Raw genomic sequence first — 20,433 nt, 5'->3', positions numbered from 1 at the left:
CAAACAAGGTACATAGTAAAGGGGGTGAGGAGGATTCAAGAGACACATTCTCAGCCTTCAAAGAGCAACCCAGATGAAGGTCAGCGCACCACAGTGGCTGTTATTAACCCGGCTTCTCCCTCTTTGGAAGAAAGAGCCTAGAAGGCAAGCTTGCACTACAAGAGGGTTTTGTCTGAGCATCCCGGATGCCAGTTAGTTTTGTATTTTTCATTCCTAGCTACTCCTGTCTACTTTCAACGGGTATTTAAGAAAAATGGGAGAAAGTGGCGCCACCGTGGAGAAGGAAGCAGGAGCCTACAGTGTGTGACTGAGACAGGTAGCTACTCATAAACACCTCACCACCACTAAATATAAGACTCACAAGCTGAGTGCCTATTTACCCAGGCTAAAAGGGGAGTATACCCATGGGACAAGTCTTACAAGCAGAGTACCAACTCACCTATTTACTCAGGCTAAAGAGACTATGCCCACGGGACAAGTCTCCACCGTATGCCTAACTGGCAACATCTATATAAGCTATTCTCAACTTGTTGGTCACGACCCATTTGAGGATCACTTATCAGACAACCTGCACATCAGATATTTACATTACGGCTCATAACAGCAGCAAAATTATAGCTATGAAGTAGCAATGAAAATGATTTTATGATTGGGGAGGATCATCACACCACAAGGAACTGTATTAAAGGGCCACAGGATTAGGACGGTTGAGAACCACTGATCTATACAGAAATGTGCCTCCCACTGGCAACACTCAGGTTGCCCGCCTTCTGGTTAGTTGACTTTTCCATTGTTTCCTTCTGTCCTTCCTGCTTCTGTTCCTCTCTTTGTTCGGAAGAAAGCAAACTGAAAAGAGTTCTGACCTAGATGCTTGGAGTCTACGATGCTTCTTAAAACAAGAGTTCCCAAACACACACCTGCTGCCCCGAAGGCCAGGCAACAAGTCTGAACAAAATACATGTGCAGGCAGATCTCAGCAAACAGCTGGGTTTCTCTGCTGCTGTGGGATGATCTTAGGGGCACTGTGTGGAGGAAAGATTGGCTACAGTAGCTTCCAATCTTGGCCATAGCATCTTAGCCACATGTGGTTTTCCTATTTTTTTTTTTTTTTTGGTTGGTTAATTGGTTTTTCGAGACAGGGTTTCCCTGTGAACTTGGCAGTCCCGGAACTCACTCAGTAGACCATGCTGGCCTTGAACTCACAGAGATCCACTTGTCTCTGCCTCCTGAGTGCTGGGATTAAAGGTGTGCACCACCACTGCCCAGCTGGACTTCCTTATTTCTTCAAAGGGAGTCCTTATTTTCATCTCAGAGCTTTTAAATCTTTTAATCTGAATTAAAATAAGGCTTTTTATCCCCTCAGAAGAGAAACTATACATCACAAAATAAGGGGTCATGGAGAGTGTAACAATTTAAATATGCTGAATTTAGTGTTATGGGTACAAGGATACAAAGAATTTGGAGATGGCCACATAACAAAGAATTTGGAGATGGCCACATACATGGAGAGGGACTGATAATAGCTCAGTCATTTGCTATAACATCCCAAAGCCCTGAGGTGTGAAAGATCTGTCCTCTGTGACTACTACAAAATCACAAAGATCAGACATAACCTACAGGGGCCTGGCACCAGTTCCAGATACGGTGGTGTTCTTACTGGGAAATGTGGTACAGATCACTAAGCACGGCTCTCTTAGAAACAGCCAGGTACTCGGGCACTGAAAGCATCTTTCTCTTAGATGCTCAAATGATTGCCTTATTGGGTAAAGAGGCCCAAACCTGGAGAGTTAAAGAGATGAGGTCCTTTGCAGTAATTTTTCTATCTGGCCAAAGTCAGTAATAATGAGACTGGTCTTCACAGACACTTAAGACAAAGACCGTCAAATGTGCTCATAAGGTGTTAAGAAGAAAGAAAGACCGCTCAGATAAGACTGAACGGGTCTACTGAGAAGTGCTTGCTCAGATTTGCCAGCAAGAAAGAACTTTCAAGAAATCTATCATGCACTCAGAAAATGAACCACGTTTTATCCAATGACTTGTGTTTGACAGGGTTTCTCTACAGACTTGGCTATCCTAGAACTCACTCTGGTTGGTCTCAACCTCGGAGATCTGCCTGCCTCTGCCTCCTGAGTGCTGGGATCAAGGGCGTGCGCCACCACTGTGTGGCTTTTACCCAGTGACTTTTCTCAGTCCTAAAGTTGTCATCAATATTTATATTAGACCACTGTGGTGGCGATGTACGAGCCCACATGTTGTAGTGAGAATCGGGACAGAGCCTTTTGCTCTACAGGACAATTTACTAGAAGAATGAGATCATATCTACAGTGGCTTTCTCCGCCAAACAACATGACCACAGTACTCTTCACTGCTTGTTCATTGGAAAAGACCACAATTCTGCCTTCTGACTCTGGGGTGCACAGGGAAGGACTCAGTGTCTTATTTTGCTTTCACATGCCGCCCGCCCCTAAGCAGCTTGAATCAACAATTTCCAGGTAAATATCCACCCTTTTGAGTTTCACATTTCGTGATCTTATCTAGACTTCCACATCTCCTTGACAGTGAAAGAGAGCAGTTCTTTCCACTGAGATGTAGAGATAAGAGACACCCTCTGAGAAAATTATGATATGGACTCATAAAGGTATTTCAGCAGAAATACAATAATCTGAGCTGAACACAGTAGCTAAAATAAATATTATATAAAGAAAAAAATGAGAGCAATGAAGGTATAACATTCAGGGCAAGTCCTTATACCCACTAACTTGGTTTACAAAAACAACAACAAACAAAATGAGATGGGCTAGGAAGGTGGGTGGTGGTTAAATAGCACATATTGTTCTTGAAGATGATCTGAACTTGGTTCCCAGCACTCATATATTGAGTGGCTCACAACCACCCATAACTCCAACTTTAGGGCGATCTAGTGGTGCCTCTGGCCTCTGCGGGCACCTGAACTCTCATGCCACCCCCCCCTCACAATACACATCATTAAAAATAAAACTTTAAAAAAGAAAAAATGTTCAGCTACCCCAAGTTAATTAGCAATGCCACTCGGGCCGACAGGCACACAGCCCTGTCTTGTGGAGCTTGACACCGGATGTCTCTCACACTTGAATCTGTGAACACAGCGTGTTCACAACATAGCAAACTGATGCTCGGAGTGTTTGACCAAGTTCAGCGGGGCCTCGAGGGCACATTGGATAAACAACTTTCGATCCAAACTTAAGAGGGAGGTGGGGATTTTTTTTTTCTTCCTCTTGTCTAATCCTTTCCCAGAAATACTTACGAAGCAGGTGCCATTCATCTTGCTGGATTGTCTTGGTTAAATTGAAAGGAATGTTTCTTAAGCGGATTGGCTGAGAAAAGTGGTACTTGATAGCTGTGCATCGCTGTGCGATACCTTGAAAGAAATAAGAAATGCGATTTGCTAGCTTTTTCATCTGGAGCCCAAGGCAAAATAATTTATCCTAAATCGGGGAATGAATGGGAAAGGGGTAAGGAATCCTGATGACTGTCATTCACAGAGGCAACTCATAGCAGCAAAATGCAAAACCTTAAAATAGATTTTAAAATCACATTCCATTTTAAATGCATTTTATAACGGTATATATATATACATAGATTTAAATTTTTATATATATATATATATACATATACATATATATGCCTTTCAATACTGGATGAGTTTGTACAACTTAAACACAAAGCTATTCAGGGGGAAAATGTGCTAAAATGTACAAATGGTTGAAGAAAACCAGCCTAGAATTTTAAATCAGCACTTCAATACCTTCCCTAAATTCGGTCTAGTCTCAAACTCTCAATTAAGTTTCACTCCCAAAATTCATTGGTATATGTGTTATTTGGAAACTAAAAGGCATTTTTTTTCCATAGTCGCATGGTGGTTTAGAGCGTAGCTATAATTGCCAAACAAAAGTCTATTTAAGTACTCCAGCAGCTGGGGTCGCTGCTTAATGTTGCTGACTTGAACTGTGAATCTTGAGAAAGACTTTAGTCTTGGTGGAAAAGGAATTCTTTTCTTCCCCTCATCTGGCGGCCTGGCCAGTCCCAAATTTTGATACGGCCTCATCTAGCCATTGGGTTATCTCCAGCCCTCTTCCTCATCCTCTTGTTCAGGGCGTTCATTGAATGACTTTACGTGTCTGTTCTTCTAAAGCCTTCTGAATCCTATGAACAGCATCGTTCCTCTCTTAAAACTCAACCACAAACAAAACATACTTCACTCAGGGTCAGTCATCATGGCCGGTTGTCCAGATAAATGCATCTCATGAACTAACTGTATAAACAGCATGAGTGTGTGATAGCCCTTTGGCCTCCGGCAGCTGCTAACTAGAGAATCCTCACAGATACAAATTAATCTCCAGTGGGTAGACTTCCAGGAAGTCAAAAAGCAAAGTGAAATAAAAAAAAAATCAGACAGTGAAAGGAAGTTAATCTTACAGAAATAAATACAGGGGAAACCTGCCAACACTAATATTAGATTGGACAGAAGACATTCCTCAAACTCAAAGACTGACTTGAGGCAACAGGTAATCTATCCATAATGAGGAGGGGGAGGGAGTTTGTAATTAACTTGGTAAAACAAGTCCCCTAAGGAAAGACCCAAGACTTGGCCGCTGAGTTTTACCAAATGCTTGAAGAAGAATCAGCAATCCTCAGACTCTTCAAAAAACCAACAAACAAAACAACAACAACAAAAACCAAACAGAAGTGGAGAAAATGCCTCCTACCTGGATCTGAAACCAAGACATCACAAGAAAGGAAGCTATGTGTGTGTCTACATGTGGGTGCATGTGTGAGTGCATAGGTGTGCACGTGCGTGTGTGACCAGAAAACAGCCTTGGGCGTCACTCCTCGATACTATCTGCCCTTCTGTCCTCCTGTCCTTCCGTCCTCCCTCCCCTCCCCCACTCTCTTTCTTTCTTTGAGACAGGACGTCCCACTGGAACTCACTAGGTAGACTGGCTAGACTGCCAGGCAGCAAGTCTCCAGGGATCAATCTGTTTCCTCTTTCCAAGTGCTGGGACCACAACCTTCACCATCACCATGACCTTCACCATCACACCCAGCTCTTAAAAAAAACCATGGGTTCAGCAGATCAAGACTGGGTCCTCATACATTTACCAATACTCACCATGCGAGTCACCTCCCCAGTCCCAGGAAAATACGCTACATTCTTTAATATATTTTATGTGAAATTCCTTCACAATACTTGCAGTCTGAGCTCGGCACCATTTTAGAAAGCCATGCATCCTGACCCGGTGAGATATTTCTCAGGAACACAAACTGGTTCACTGTACAGAACTCAATTTGTGCAGCACACCATAGATGGAATAGAGACAGAAATGATCTGATCGTTCCAGGCACACAGAAAAACCCTCTGTCAAAAACCCCCTTGAGGGGTCGGGGGAGATGGCTCAGCAGGTCAAGGGCTCGCCCCATAAGCCTGAGGACTGGGGCAGCTCCCCAACACCTATGTAAATACTGGGCGGGGGGGTGTGCAGCGGCCCACCTGCAACCCACTTGGGAAACGGAGAGAGGAGCCCCAGTGCACGCTGACTGGCTGAACTATTGTGCATGCTGACTCCTGGAACAGGCAAGCTCTGGGTTCAAATAAGGTCCTCTGCCTCAGTATCTAAAGTGGAGAGTAATTTAGGAAGATGCCCAACATTATCCTTTGGCTTCTACACACATGCACACACTCTTGCACCCGCACAACATGAGACACATACATACCACACACCACACACATGCACATGTAAAAAGAATCCAACCAATACTCACCAATGACCCCAGGTATAATTATTTCCACCCAACAGAAAAAGTCTGAAGTTTGGCGGCTAGATAATTAGCCTGAGGCCAAGGTACAAGGAAGTAAGCAAGTCTCAATGTGTATGCTGTTAGACAGAATGAATTCTTTAACTTTTAGAAACTCATGTGAGTCATACAGATTTCTACTTGTTGTTACTATTCTAAAATATATGGCCAATTCAATATGAAAAATTGACTTTTCCAACTTAGTACGGACATGAGCACTTTTGGAAACAAAGCTGCTTTGTGGTGGAGGATTCCGTCTGTGTATTTTCTGCACCTGTCTATACATGTTATTTGGAGATTACACTGGCTGGCGCCCTGGCTTTCCCCACCTGCGTCTCTTAGAAGCTGCTTCGTGCTGGAGATGAGGTGCAGAATTGGAAAAAACAAAAAAACCAGTTTTCTCAGCCTCACAGAGATTGGCCTTAAAACAACTTCTGCACTTAGGAAACCATGTGCTTTCTTAAACCACTGCAAATCTACCCAGGACCAATCCCCTCCTCTGCCCCTTGGCAGTAACAGACAGGACCCCCAGGAGGTGGGAGCACAGCAAGAAGGCAAGCAGCTGGGTGCCCTGCTGGTACCAGAAATGAGGTAAGTGGCACATACATTACCAGATACAGTTCCCTCCCCTCGGGCATCAGAAGCATCAGAAGGTGGCAAGGGAAGGGACCAGATCTACAAGCCACACTCAAAGATCTCAATGATTAGGGGTCTGGTGGTAAAGCCCTGACATCCTAAACTCAGAGCGCAAGAAAATGTCCTACGTTCCCAGTGCTCCACTCCCCAGGGAAAAAGAGACTCTGGACTTCCACAGAATTAGAAGAGAAAGTATGAGTGAAGGATGGATCCGAAGCCATGTCAGAGACCAGCCATAAGACTTCTAACGTCGTGGTCTTAAATGCTTGTTCCACCGTCACAGTCAAACTCAAACAGATTTGCAGGAGTAAATAATAATAATAATAATGTTAATAAGGTTTGGCTTCCCACAACCCATGCATTAAGCTAACAAAAATGGTACAGAAAAAGACCTGCTAGTGTTCAATGCTTTACCAAAGCTTTTTCATCTTAAGGCCTTAAGATTTAAAAAAAAAAAAAAAAAAAAAAAGGAAGGCAGATCTGTGCAACTACTCATGTACAGTCTACGAGGAGGAGGATGAAGACAGGAGTTCCCTGTGGTAATGTTCAGGAGTGTGATACTGGCAAAATCCACAAGGAGGCGTTAGATTCCAGTGCTTTTGAAGCCACACAAGCAAACTCAGAAACCAACCCCACTTTCTGGGCTTAGAAAGGATGAATCTGGCACGCTGCAAAGGGACACAAAAAGCATGAGCTCATAGCACCAGATGGCATCGCACAATGAGGGGAAGAAGCTCGCAGAGGGCTGAAAAGAACAAGTCGTGGTCTATATTTGGTGATTAATTAGCTTCTTTACAGGGCCAAGGAGAGCCACTTTAACGATGCTAAAAACCATAGAATAAGATATATAAATAAATATGTTCCACCGGGGTGAGGAGCGGAGCCTTTGGTCCAGCGAATTGTTGCTGTTTCCAATGCTGACAGGGGCGAACTAGTTCCAAGCTGAGTCACAGGGCCCCACACTGGAGGTTAAATAAGGGAGAACCATGACAAGCACGAGATGCTATAAAAATCAGTTAATCAACAGCGAGATGTGATTCAGGCTTTGAAGATGGGCAGGACATGGGTTTGAATTACAACTATGTGTATTTAGTGAATCATTTAACCGGTGCCTGAGTTCACTCCGCTGTAAAAGTGGAGACATGACAGCGTGTATTTCATAGGGTTATTGTGGGGAAAATACCCCATGAGCCTCAGCGCTGGTCCATGAGTCATCTCCTGGCACTTGCTCACATTCATTAGACAGAACCATTGCCATGCACCAGGACGCTATACCCTAAGTGGCCATCGCAGATTAACCCACATGTACAAAGAGATAAGCAGAACCATGTAACCATTGCCTGGGCAATGACCCAACCTTGGGTTCCCACTTTCCTATCCATTATTGTCACCTAGGCAAGATTCCCAGTACTGTGGCTCCTGAAGAGATTGAGAACCTCCATGTCGCTCTTCTCTCAGACCTCAGGTCACATGTGTGCCACTGCTGGATTAATCTGCTGTGTGATCATTTATGGTATCTGTCTGTCTGCCTGCTCTTCTAGAGGACCTGAGTTTGGCACCCAGCACCCCCATGGTGACTCACAACCATCTGTAAATCCAGTTCCCGAAGATCTGGCGCCCTCTTCTGGCCTCTGTGGGCACCACACATAGTACACAGACACACATACAGGCAAAACACCCATAAAAAATAAAAAATAAATGAGTCAAATGGAACTTAAAGACTTCTGAAATTTTGTTGTTATTGTTATTGTTGTTGTTGTTGTTGTTGTATTTTCAAGACAGAGTTTCAGTGTCCAGTGTATGTATTACACCACAAAAATGTATGAGCGGCTTTCCCTTGACCTGGATCTCCCAGTCACCCCTGTCCTTCTGTATTCCATGGCAGTGCTGTGCCTATTTTTATGACCCTCCTATTCCTAAAACTCTCACCTTAAGTCCTTCCCCAAACCTACTTAGGCCCTGCCTGGGAAACAGTGAAACATCCCAGCTGTCTTCTCTGGCTCCCTCCTTGGCTCTTGAGGACACCTCTATGTTCTTTCCTGACAGGTCAGAGAGTCAACCTCGCTGTTCCCAACTCAAGTTCCTCATGCACGGAGGCTGTGGCTTCTTCGTGAGAATGTGACATGCCAATGATAAAGTCTGGAAAGGGTACGACAACAGCCGTACCTCTCATACTTCAGACTCTCTAGCTGACAGGTCATGACAGTGTGCCCTGTTCCTAAAACATTTAAGGGCGACTTGGAATTCCGTAAGAGGTCCATGAACGGAAGTAAAGACTCTTTTTTCCCACACACAGGCTCTGCTGGCACACACCCCAATTTAAAGGGGGAAGATCAACCCCAGGGTCCCAGGCCAGAGCAGCAGCTGTGTTCTTATCAGAGAGATTTCATCTCAGAGGGAAGTGGGTGCTAAGAAGGAAGAAATGTTTCCCTTGTCACTTCCTTTACCGGGTGCGGTATTTATTGAATGAATAAACCAAGTACAGTAAGTTCGGGGGGCTTCTCCTGACTTTGAGAGCCTCAACCAGCCAAAAAGACAGTCTGGAAGGCAAACCCATCCAGTCTGTGTACTGGAAGAAGGATGAGCAGAGGTGGTAAGTCCATGTAGCATTGCCGGGGGGGGGGGGGGGGGGGGGACACATGACGACACAATGCAAGGCCCGTGCAATTTCAAATTTCCTAATAGTTGTAGTAAGAAGTAAACTGAGGTGGTTGATTTTAATACTATATATAAACACAGAAATATTATGCACACATACACACACACATATATATGTGTGTGTATATATATATACACACACACACTCGGACTATGCATATATATATATATACATATATATATACATATACATATGCTCGGGCTATGCATATATTGAGCTTGGACAGAACTTCTTATGTAGCTGAGGATGATCTCGAACTTCTGACCCTCCTGCTTCCATTTCCCAAGTACTGGGATGACCAGGATGACAGATCACACCCAGTGTTACGTGGTGCTGGAAATCAAGCCCAGAGCTTTGTGAATGCTAAGCAGACATCTACCACCTGAAGTCTATTCCCAGCCATATTTAATATTTTAAGCACATAATCAATGCCTTGAAACTTTTTCCTTGAGAATTATCAAAGCTATCCTGACATCTTTTTTTTTGGTCAGTAAGTCTTCAGATGCACAGCACACCTCCTTTAGATGAGTTTCATCTCATGTGCTAAGCATCTCCTGTGGCTGACAGTCACCACGGCAGGGAGAGGAGAGGGGTGCAGAATGGTGACCAGTTCAGAAATTAATTCATCACAAGTGCCCAAGCGAGAATAATATAATCCTGGGCAAAAGTGAAGGGCGTCCTTTAGTTTGGGGTGGCAGGTGGTCACTGCCAGGCCAGGTCATGTCCAAAGCCTTTAGTGTGGCTATTACATTGTGTCTACAGTCAAAGTAACAAAACAGAGCTGGGCGTGGTGGCTAACCTCTGAGTTGAAGGCCAGTCTGGTCTGCATAGTAGTTTCTAGACCAGCCAGGACTTCATAGTGCCGACCCTGTCAAAAGCAAACAAGTACCAACACAACCCCACCAGCAACAACGAAATACCAGGAATTCCCAGCTTCTCAGAACCATCACAGCATACACGGAAGGGCTTGGCAGGCACTGAGGATTTGAAACTGAGGAGTGTGATTCTGTGTGGCTTACGGGAGATGTCAGACCTAGCTCATGTTTGCCCCATCCAGCCCTGGCTTCTCCCTTCCCGCCTTCTCTCACAGGAGACAGGAGAACACAAAACGCAGGCGTCCTCTCCTTTCTCCCCAGCTCAGAGTAAGTAAGGAGTGTGAACGGGGACATCCTTCAAGAGAAGACAGAGCAGACCAGAACCACACCCCAGCCTCTGGCTTCTTCCCCTGAACACAGGCAACAGCTCAGACGATGCTCAGCCTAAACAGGCTGGGGCGTTTTTCCTTTCCACAGGGAACACCATCCAGGCTAAAGACAGGCCAGCAGTCACCACTGGTCACTCTGGTTCTGGTCACAACCAACAGACCTCAGAGAGGTCAGTAAAGTCAAAATAGATGCTACCTGAATAGTGCACGGGTTTAGCGGCGATACTGATGTCTGCCTGAACGTATCAACGCCTGGAGTTGTGGTTCTCAACCTGTGGGTCCCGACCCCAAGGGTCCCCTAGCAGATATTTGCATTACAATTCATAATCGTAGCAAAATTACAGTTATGAAGTAGCAACAAAATAATTTTATGGTTGAGGGGTCACATGGAGGAAGTCACATTAAAGGGTTGCAGCATTAGGAAGGTTGAGAGCCACTGCTCTGGACTGAGAAAGACACCATGGTTTGAGCAAATCTAAGCTTTCTTCTTTTCCAGCATGACTTTTCCTTTTTTTTTTTTCCCAGAGCTGAGGATCGAACCCAGGGCCTTGCGCTTGCTAGGTAAGCTCTCTACCACTGAGCTAAATCCCCAGCCCTCCAGCACGACTTTTCAAGTACTGTGAATAACAGTGATTTGTTGTTGTTGTTTTTAAACTACGAGGTTGCAACATTATGCTCAAAATACTGGAAGGAGCTTGGGAGTGCATTTGATACGTGTGTGTGTAAGCAGTAGCATGTGCGTAAACCAGACATTAGCTTTGAACCAAGTGTGACTTTACAGCAACAAATTCAAACACTCAAGCATGTATTTCCTCATTTGTATAACAGGTGGTCACCAATACCCCCAGAATTGTCATTAGGACTGAATGAGCCAATAGCCCATGCTTAGTAAAGGCCCATGGACGCTCTTTAGAAGGACCAGCAAGTTGTGAGCTAGAAGTTGCAGTATGTTTTAAAATTTCTTTCCCACACCAGTATTAACAGAAAATAAGTGGCCAAGTAGCAATCGCTGGATTTTTCCCCAGCTATGCTTATTATGGTAAAATACTGTTAACATAAAATTCACTGTCTTCATTGTTTTGTTGAATATATTTAAGACACCTAACTTGATGTCTTGGCATGCATATACAATTGTGGAATAACCATAACCAAGTCATTTAGCATATCCGTAAGTTCACAGTTACCTGGAGTAAGTGTGTGTGTGTGTGTGTGTGTGTGTGTGTGTGTGTGTGTGTGTGTGTTGAAAACATTCAGGATCTACCCTCTCACAAGCATACAATATAGTACTGTTTCCCAGTATATGTGGCTGTACACATCTCCACAAAAACCTACTCATTGCTCATGGTAAGTATCTCATTCTTTCTGATGCTTCTGTAAGCGGGATTGCTTCCTGGTCTAGATAGTGTTGTTAGTATAGAGAAATGCAATTGATTTTTACATGTGGATTTTCTATCCTAAAACGTTTTTTGGCAAGTTTTCCTACTTTCTTCCTGATATTGATTTCTAGTTTCATGTCACTGTGGTTACAAAAGATAATAAAGTTTCATTCCCACATTGTCTCCCTTTATATGGGTTGCCTTATGCTGACTGTTTTCCTTTGTCGATAGGAGTTTAGTTTGCTTAGCCCCATTCTTTTTTATTTCTGCCCAACCTGTATTGTGGGTGTTCACAGCTAAATCTTCATTTTGTTCATTGTATGGCTGAACATGTCACCTATTCTATTCAGACCTCACCGTTAGGCCCCCTCACATCTGTCTCCCTTTGCCTGCTACCAACTCCAAGAAACACAGAAAGTGCTACTTTCTGTTCCTATGAATTTGATTACTTTGGGTTCCACCCAGAAGTGAGATCATTCACCACCACGTTTGTCCTCTCTGGCTTCTTTCACTTAGCGTGTGTCATGGATCCATCGCGTTTTTGAAAATGGCAAAGTAATACACAGTCACTCCTCTTTTGGTGGACATCCACACTGTCCCTGTATCTCAGCTATCCCGAGCAACACCGCAAAGAACACGAGTAAACAAACGTCACTTGGAAATCTCGAGTTCTTCTAGGTAATATAAAGCTGGGTAGCTTTAAGTTTTGGGGGAATCTCTGTTGTTTCCCTTTGTGGCTGGACCCCAACTTACTTTCCCATAAAGTGTGTACCAACGTTCCCTTTCCTCTGTATTCTTTCTAACATATGCTGCTTATTTTTAAATGCCATCTTAACAGGCATAGCATGCTGTTATCTCGTGGTTTTTGACGCCACTTTCCCAATGGCTGATTAGCTACGTTAATGACATTTCATACATATGCTTGCCATTTATATATCTTCATTTGCTACCGAGTTTTCTGATTCCTTATACATTTTGCATATTACCATCTTCAGGCATATGCTTTGAAAACATTTTCTCCCTTTCCATAGGCTGCTCTACACTGGCGGTTTTTCTTGGTTGATAGAAGGTGTTTGTTTCACCCGACTCTTTTTATTTTTGCCCACATTGCCCGTGTTTTTGGCTTCATATCTGAAAAGTGACTGCATGGACCAACTACCAAGAAGTTTTCTTTTCTTCCAGCATTTTGCAGTTTGAGATCTTTTCTGTTTTGTTTAATTGTATGAATGTTTGACTACATGTTTATATGTGCGCCACATACACGCAGTGCCCATGGAAGTCTGGAGAAGGTGACAGATCCCATTGAACTGGAGTTGTAGATGGTTGCTAGTTAGCATGTGGGGCTTGGAATCAAACCCAGGTCCTCTGAAAGAGAAGCAGTGCTCTTAAACACTGAACCAACTTTCAAGCCCCACAGTTTTGAGGTCCTAACTCTTTAACCTATTTTGAGTTGATTTTTTAATACAATAAAGACATTCTATTTTATTCTTTCACATATAGGTATCCATTTTTTTCTACATTATTTGTTTTAAAAAGCATCTTTTTCCCATTCACATTCTTGTATGTAGATTCATATGTGGGCTATTTATTCTGTCCTCCTGACCTATGAGACTGGTTTTATCCTAGGACCAACCACACAGTCTGATTACCATAGCTTTATAATATACTTTGAAATCATGAAGTGTGATGCCTTCCGTCTTTGTTCTTCAGAGTCTCTTGTGGCTCCAAATTAATGTTGGAACTTCTTTCTACTTCTGCAGAAAACATTGGAACTTGGACAGGAACCGCATCAAGCCTAAAGGTCACTTTTGGAGAATTTGGCAAAATCAATCTTCTAATCCATGAATGTGGGATAAGCTTTCATTTTATTTCTGTTTTCCAATTATGTGGATGTTTTTACAATTTTTAGTGTATGGACATTTTACCCCTTTGGTTAAATTTATTGTTTTATCCTTTTTAATGCAATTGTAAATGGATTTCTTTTCTGTTATAGGTGGTGAAGTTATAGTGTAAAGAAATGCAGTTGGTTTTTATACATGTGTTTTTTCTGCCCTACAACATTTTGGGGGCAAAATTTCCTCTTTTGCCCCTATTCTTGCTATTCTTGATTTCTCATTTTTTACTATTGTGGTTACAAAAGATGATATCATGTCAATTTTCTTAAGATTTGTTGCACAGCTGATCATGTTATCTGTCCTGGAAGCATGTCTCCTGGGTGCTCAGGAAGAATGCCTATTCTGCTACCATTGGATGAGAAGCTCCATATCTGTCTGCAGGGTCCATTTGGCCTATAGTGTTGTTCAAATCCGCTGCTTCTTCATTGATTTTCTGTCTGGATGATCTGCTCACTGTTGAAAGTGGTGTATGCAAGTCCCCAACTATTACTGAATGGCTACCTATTTCTTTCTTCAGTGCTATTGATATTCGCTTTATAAAGTCAGACACTCCAATATCAGATATGTGTGTGTGTGTGTGTGTGTGTGTGTGTGAGAGAGAGAGAGAGAGAGAGAGAGAGAGAGAGAGAGAGAGAGAGAGAGAGAGAGAGAATTTTCAACTGTTAGGTAGTCTTAATGAACTGATTCTTCTATCATCAGACAATGACCTTCTTATTTCTTATGATGTTTTTTTCGTTACAGATTATTTTATCTGATATAAGTATAGCATATGCACTTGAATTGGAGTGTAGGTGCCCTCAAAACTTAGAGGCAACAGATCTCCATGGAGCTGGAATTACTAATAGCTGCAAGCCGCCTGACTCGGATGCTGGGCACCAAACTTGGGCCTCTGTAAGAGTAATGTGTGCTCTTACCCACTGAGAAATCACTCTAGTCCCAGATTGGGGAATTTCCTGTCATTAATTCTTTTTAAATTAATAATAATAATAATAATAATAATAATAATAATAATAATAATAGTTATTATATTATTCTATGTGTATGGCTGCAAGTATGCCTGTGCATCACTTGTGTGCCTGGTGCCTGCAGAATGGCCAGTAGAAGTCATTAGATTCCCCTAGAACTTGAGTTACAAATAGTTGTGAACCACCATACAGGGGCTGAGAATTGAACCTGGGTCCTTGAGAAGAGCAGCCAGTGTTCTTAGCCCACTTCGACCCTACTCTCTAGCCTCATCATTATCTCTTTAACTAAGATTTCTCTTCCTCTGTTTGTTTTGTTTTTTTCTGTGATTTCCATGGTGCAGATACCATTCTGTTCGATGGAACCTCACATGTCACAATGGTGTCCTCTGCTTCTCCCCTTTCCTTTTCCTGCATGATCTGACTACGGTGAGGGCTGTCTCTCCAACCCTTCAGTTCTGTCATAACTGTTTTGCTCCAGAATTTGGTTCTCTTTATGGTTTGTGACTCCGTTAAGGCTGTTCCTTGGTTCAGTATTGTTTTCTTTGTTTAACTGAACTTTGTTACCATCCTTATTTGAATTCTTTGTCAGGTAATTCATCAATCTCCATCTCACTGGGACTAGGCCCTGAATATTTACTTTGTTCCTTTTACAGTATTACATTTACATTTTATTCATGTTTCTAGAGCCGTCCCCTCTAGCAGCCTTTATCGATTGGCTTCAGAGAACAACCTTCACCACTGACAGACGTCAAGATCCTTCTGACCTTCCTGTGGAATCCTCTGCTCTCTCTACTAATTTTCCTCTGAAAGGGAAAGTCCTAGGATTGTTGGCCACTTTTAAACCCCATAAAATCAGGCCAACTGCTAATACACTCCAATTTATTTTCCCCAGAGAAATGCCTTTTTTTTTTTCTCCAAATGGGATGCTGATTTTCTGGTTTACAACAAAGCTCTTTCTGGCAGTGAATTACCATGAATGATGTCATTCTGCCTTGGTGACTTTAAGACATCCACTGCTCACTAGAGTTAAGAATATTCACACTGCTATGCAACCATCCCTGTTCAGCTTACAAACTGAAATCCTACCTATTAAAGGAAACCTTCCCACCTGCCCCTCCCACATCCCCATGGAAATCACCATCCTGCTTTCTGTCTGTATGTCAATCATTACCATGGCCCTTCAAAAGTCAATCATTACGTCACTTATTCGTCACTCATTCATTTACTCATTAATTCAACAAAGATTTATTTTGCAAGTGCCCTTTACCTCCTGACTCTAGGAATTGGTATCACGAAGACTAAAAGTTAATGAAGTGAAACTAAACCAGAACTGGGAAATGGAGAGGGAGAGAAGGAGGCAGGAAGGGAACAAGAATTCCGACCTCAGGGGGACCTGTAAACCCCATGGCTTCAGTAATTTCCCAAATATGCAAACAAGAGCAACTGCATAGAAAAAAGCTACATGTTTTAGACCAGGCAGGCAGTGTTCCACAGAAAGGCATCCTGAAGCAGTGTGCTGCTGCTCTTTTCCATGGGTCTTGATAGAATCTTTCTAATTGAGACATATTTTTTGAAGTTTGCTTCCTTTATGAAATAAACCCTGGATCAAGCCAAACTGACTAATTACTACTGTTTATGGAGATTAGGAAACAACATTCAGTATAGCTAATTTATGAAAATGTAGTCGAGGGGCGATCACTCTACGCACATTATGAAAATAATTTATGAATATTTGGTATGTCAAACAATGTTCTCTCGTCCCCTTCACCCCCTGATGGACTACAAGATTTATGATGCTTGTGTCGTGGGCACATACTAAGATACATGGAAACTAGGAATCTACATAAAGCCAGCCTTTAAGATCTAAAGAAAGTCGAAAGGACTGGTCAAGAAAGCATGAAGACCTGGGGTCAGTCCCCAGAACCCACAGAAAGAAAAAAAACAGGCTTGGCTGTGCACACCTGTCACCCCAAGACACGAGGCTCCCTGTGTCTGATGAGCTAGCCACTCTAGCCAATCAGAAGGTCCAGGTTCAGTGAGAGACCCTATCTCAAAGAATAAGGTGGAGAACAAGACACCTGGCATTGAAATCTGATCTCCACATATACATATACTTGCTTATACATGTGCAACACACACACACACACACACACACACACACACATGCACGCACGCACGCACTCACGCACACACACACAGACACCGTTATTAAAGGGTATACAGGAGAATAAAGTAGAACAAAGGCAGACAACAGGTTAACAGGTTCAGCGGTGGGGAATAGAAGGAATACCTTCGAACAGTCTAGAACACAGTAGGATAACCATGGTTAGCCACAATTAATGATTTCAAAATAGCTAATGGAGAGGATGGGGTATGTCCCTAACACAAGGACATGATTACCCAAATTGATCACTCCACACTATACATGCCTGTGTTAAAATGTCACACTGTGCCCTATAAATATGTATTAGCAGTCCATTAAACTATTTTTAAAAGAGAGTGTATTGTATAGCTGGTTTTATAATCGACAGAAATGCACTCTTGGGCTTTTATGGATTGTTAAAATCAATTTTCAGAAACTACATATAAATTGATTTTAAGCAATATTTTCAATTTTTTTTCTAAACAATAGTCAAGTAAAGCTGATATCCGAACTTCTTTTTTACTTCTTCATCCCACTCTCTGGTAGAGAGATTGCCTGACAGATACCAGAGGAAAAGAAGTAAAGGGACAATAGCATCTTACCAGGGGTCCTTCAGCAAGATGAGGCTGCATTCCTTACCTTCCAGTGGCAAGAGCCTGATGGTGAGGAAGATGCCAAATCCTGAAGCCATCAGGGGCAGCAGCAGGAAGTGACAACCAGAGACGTGGGCCTCTGGCTTTGGCTGCCTTTGTCACAGTTTCCTATGAAACTCCACACACATCTATCTGTAAGTCACGACATCACCCTGCAGCGCACTTCTGGGGCCATCAGAACAGTGGTTGCCCGGATGTAGGAAAACAGCAACCATGCTTTTATTCATCACATAGCGTGTTATGCTCTGCTCAGAGTGCTTTCTCACCATCCCTGTTACTTTACATATGACAGACAACCTCCCCCTCTCCCAAATAAGGGGGCGCCAAAGACGGTTGCTCACGGCCGCACAACCCAACCATGGCGGCAGGAATTTACTGGGGCCTTCCTACATGGCAGGCTCCGTGCACGGAGCTTTATTCCCATCTCTTTGTGACCAGCTCTATTACTCTCTCTGCTCTAAGGAGCAGACTGAGGCTTGGAAAAGTTAAATAACCTGCCCAGCGACCGACTAAAGTTGCCTCTTCGCCTTTTTGGTCGCGATAACAAGCGACACCTTTTATCTGCCTCCGAGACGATCCGAGCAGACTCCACCCGATAAGAATCACTGTGACTGTATCTCACCATGCCCAGCTAATTCTTCTAAATGGACAAGGGGCAGAGCAGGCAGGACCAACCTGGCATGCCGTTTCGCTTCTATCACATCTGTCTACACCCCTGGTCCCATTTCCGCTCGCACGCTGCTTCGAGGAGGCTGTCCCCTCTCCCATGCTGAAGCAGTAAGAGGAAGAACTCAATGAAACTGCTGTGCAAAGATATCTCTCCCTGATGGCAGAGCAAGTTTCCAAGGACCTGGGCCCCTGACTGAGGCGGAGACCAATGCAAAAGATGCAGAAATGACCAGGAAGGGAAGAGATGTGGGAAGTGGATGAGAGGACGGACCACTAGGGAGGTCACTGCAGAGCACCAGACACACAAGCTCACATCAGGGATAGGACTGGAGAGGGGGGCGGGTATTCAAACCCCAGTGTGACAACCGGCAAAGAGAAACCTCCCAGTCTGACCAAGGGAGGCAGACATTTCCATGTGGGAATCTCTGTTTGCATGAGGCTGGGAAACCTACCACACAGCTGGACACTCGCAAACTGAATTCCCGTCCTTCCCATTGTACAGTCTCTCACCGCATAATTCAAACAATCCAAATGGCCGAGTGCTTGAGCCTAAATGGACTTTTGGTTCAGTTCCAAGGCCAGGATGGAGGGGAACTGTGATTCTCTTTGTGCTCACCACCTGTCCTGATCACATCTAGTCCTGACAAAGACATACATATCGCCTAATCAAGGACCAAGAGAGGACACAGGACACGATATCTTGGAAAGAGTCCAGATGAGTACCTCACCCTACACATTGCATCTCAGTCTGTCACACACACACACACACACACACACACACACACACACACACACACACGCCCCACTGCCTTTCCCCCTACATCTCATCAGAGCGTACCCACACAATGTTCCCAGCATTAATCTTCCATCAAGCAGCATGATGTAGCCAATCAAGCAAGGGAGGAAAAAATGTGCCAATAAGCAGTTTTGCTTAGCATCCTTACATGAGCTATTTGAAGGAGAGGATGTTAAGAACCAGCCAGTAAGCACAGTGCACCAGGATCACAAAAGTCAATAGGTTCACACCCAGTGTCCCCCCCCATCCTCCCTTTCATCAACAACGCTGCCCCCCCACCTCCCCCACCCACCCACACGAACAACCCCCGCCCAGGCTTCGGCCCCCCCATCAGCTCCCTGCCCCCAGGCTTCTTGCTCGGCTGGCTCCCCTCAGCAACCAGTCTGCTCAACGCATCAGCATTCCTCTCACTCCCCTCAACCCAGGGGGAAACATTTCCAGCTGCCTTGTACTTAAGCATCACCCTCGGCACCATAAGCCTGAGCCTGTGCATAATTGACAAGGAATATGTTGATAAGGAATGGGAACGCTCCAAGTTTCTGAAGGATAAGTAGGTAATTAAAAGAAAAACCTAATTTAAGAAAATTCTAAGGACTTTTTTCTCCCCCCTTCAAATCTCTCTGGCAACATCCTTTATGGATTATTCTGTTACCAGATGATTTCTGATTTGAATCTGTTTGTTTTTCAAAGCCGGGGGCTAGATATCCAATGTTCTAGGGCATCCCACAGGCCTCCTAACTCCTAGCGGGGCAGCTCAAGAGCCCAGTGCTGGGAGTGAAATACTTGCCTCTGTTTCCCCCTCAGGGCTCAGAAGTACCTGAGTTCTCCAAAGTCTGAGCATCAGGTGACTTCCTGCTGAGGTTCAGCGCAGTGCTGTGAGGCACTCTGGCCAGTGGCTGTACATCCCTGCACCTCACCCTGCTTGTACACAGAACTGTATTTGATGCAATAGGTCTCCGAGTGCACAGCCCATTGCCAAGATGCAAGTGTGCAGAGGTGGAATCAGTGTCTGGGGGTGCTCCAAGCTTCCGGCTGCATCACTGGTTAGCTAGCTGGTTTAAGACCCTCCCATAGTGGGACTGGGGATGTAGCTCAGTCAGTAGAGTGCCTGTCTAGCATGCACAAGGCCCTGGGTTCAATCCCCGGCACTGCATAAACTGTATAAGAAATACAGGGTGTGGTAGTACAAATCTGTAATCCTTGCACTTGGGAGGTCGAGGTAGGAGGATCAGAAGTTCAAGGTCATCCTTGTCTACATAGCAAGTTCAAGGCCAGCCTGAGCCATAAGAGATTCCCAACTCAAAAAAAAAGGGGGGGATAGTGGAGCAAACCCCCAATGAACTGGTCATCTGCCAAAGCTGCAAAGCTGCAGACAGACAAACCAACCTGGGCTCTACAAAGTGCATACCAGGTAGTCTGTCGTTTCTCAAAGCAGAGCTGGGACCTGTGTGCTCCATTCCACCTTGCCTCCCTGTCCTGAGTGTCTAGGGCGGTAAACAATGGACTGTATCCCCCTCACATCCTCGCTTAGAACCTCCATCAAAATAGTTCGGAATCCTCATCATAAAAGGGCTGATCATTCAAAGGTCTCCAAGACTCCAGGCC

The 20,433-nt window shown here is 44.0% G+C and overlaps 1 protein-coding gene across 1 annotated transcript in view; it reads right to left on the bottom strand.

Annotated features, from left to right (window-relative positions):
* The window catches only part of Tmem178a (transmembrane protein 178A), a 57,622-nt gene that overhangs the window by 13,083 nt on the left and 24,106 nt on the right, over nucleotides 1-20,433 (bottom strand). Inside the window, exon 2 of the mRNA XM_006988364.4 lies at nucleotides 3,284-3,397. Coding sequence (XP_006988426.1) covers nucleotides 3,284-3,397 — 114 coding nt within the window. The remainder of the gene's footprint in view (nucleotides 1-3,283; nucleotides 3,398-20,433) is intronic.

Source organism: Peromyscus maniculatus, chromosome 22 (assembly GCF_049852395.1).
Source record: "Peromyscus maniculatus bairdii isolate BWxNUB_F1_BW_parent chromosome 22, HU_Pman_BW_mat_3.1, whole genome shotgun sequence".
Lineage (NCBI taxonomy): Eukaryota > Metazoa > Chordata > Mammalia > Rodentia > Cricetidae > Peromyscus > Peromyscus maniculatus.
The sequence above is the reverse complement of the archived record's forward strand: the minus strand, read 5'-3'. Positions and strand labels throughout refer to the sequence as shown.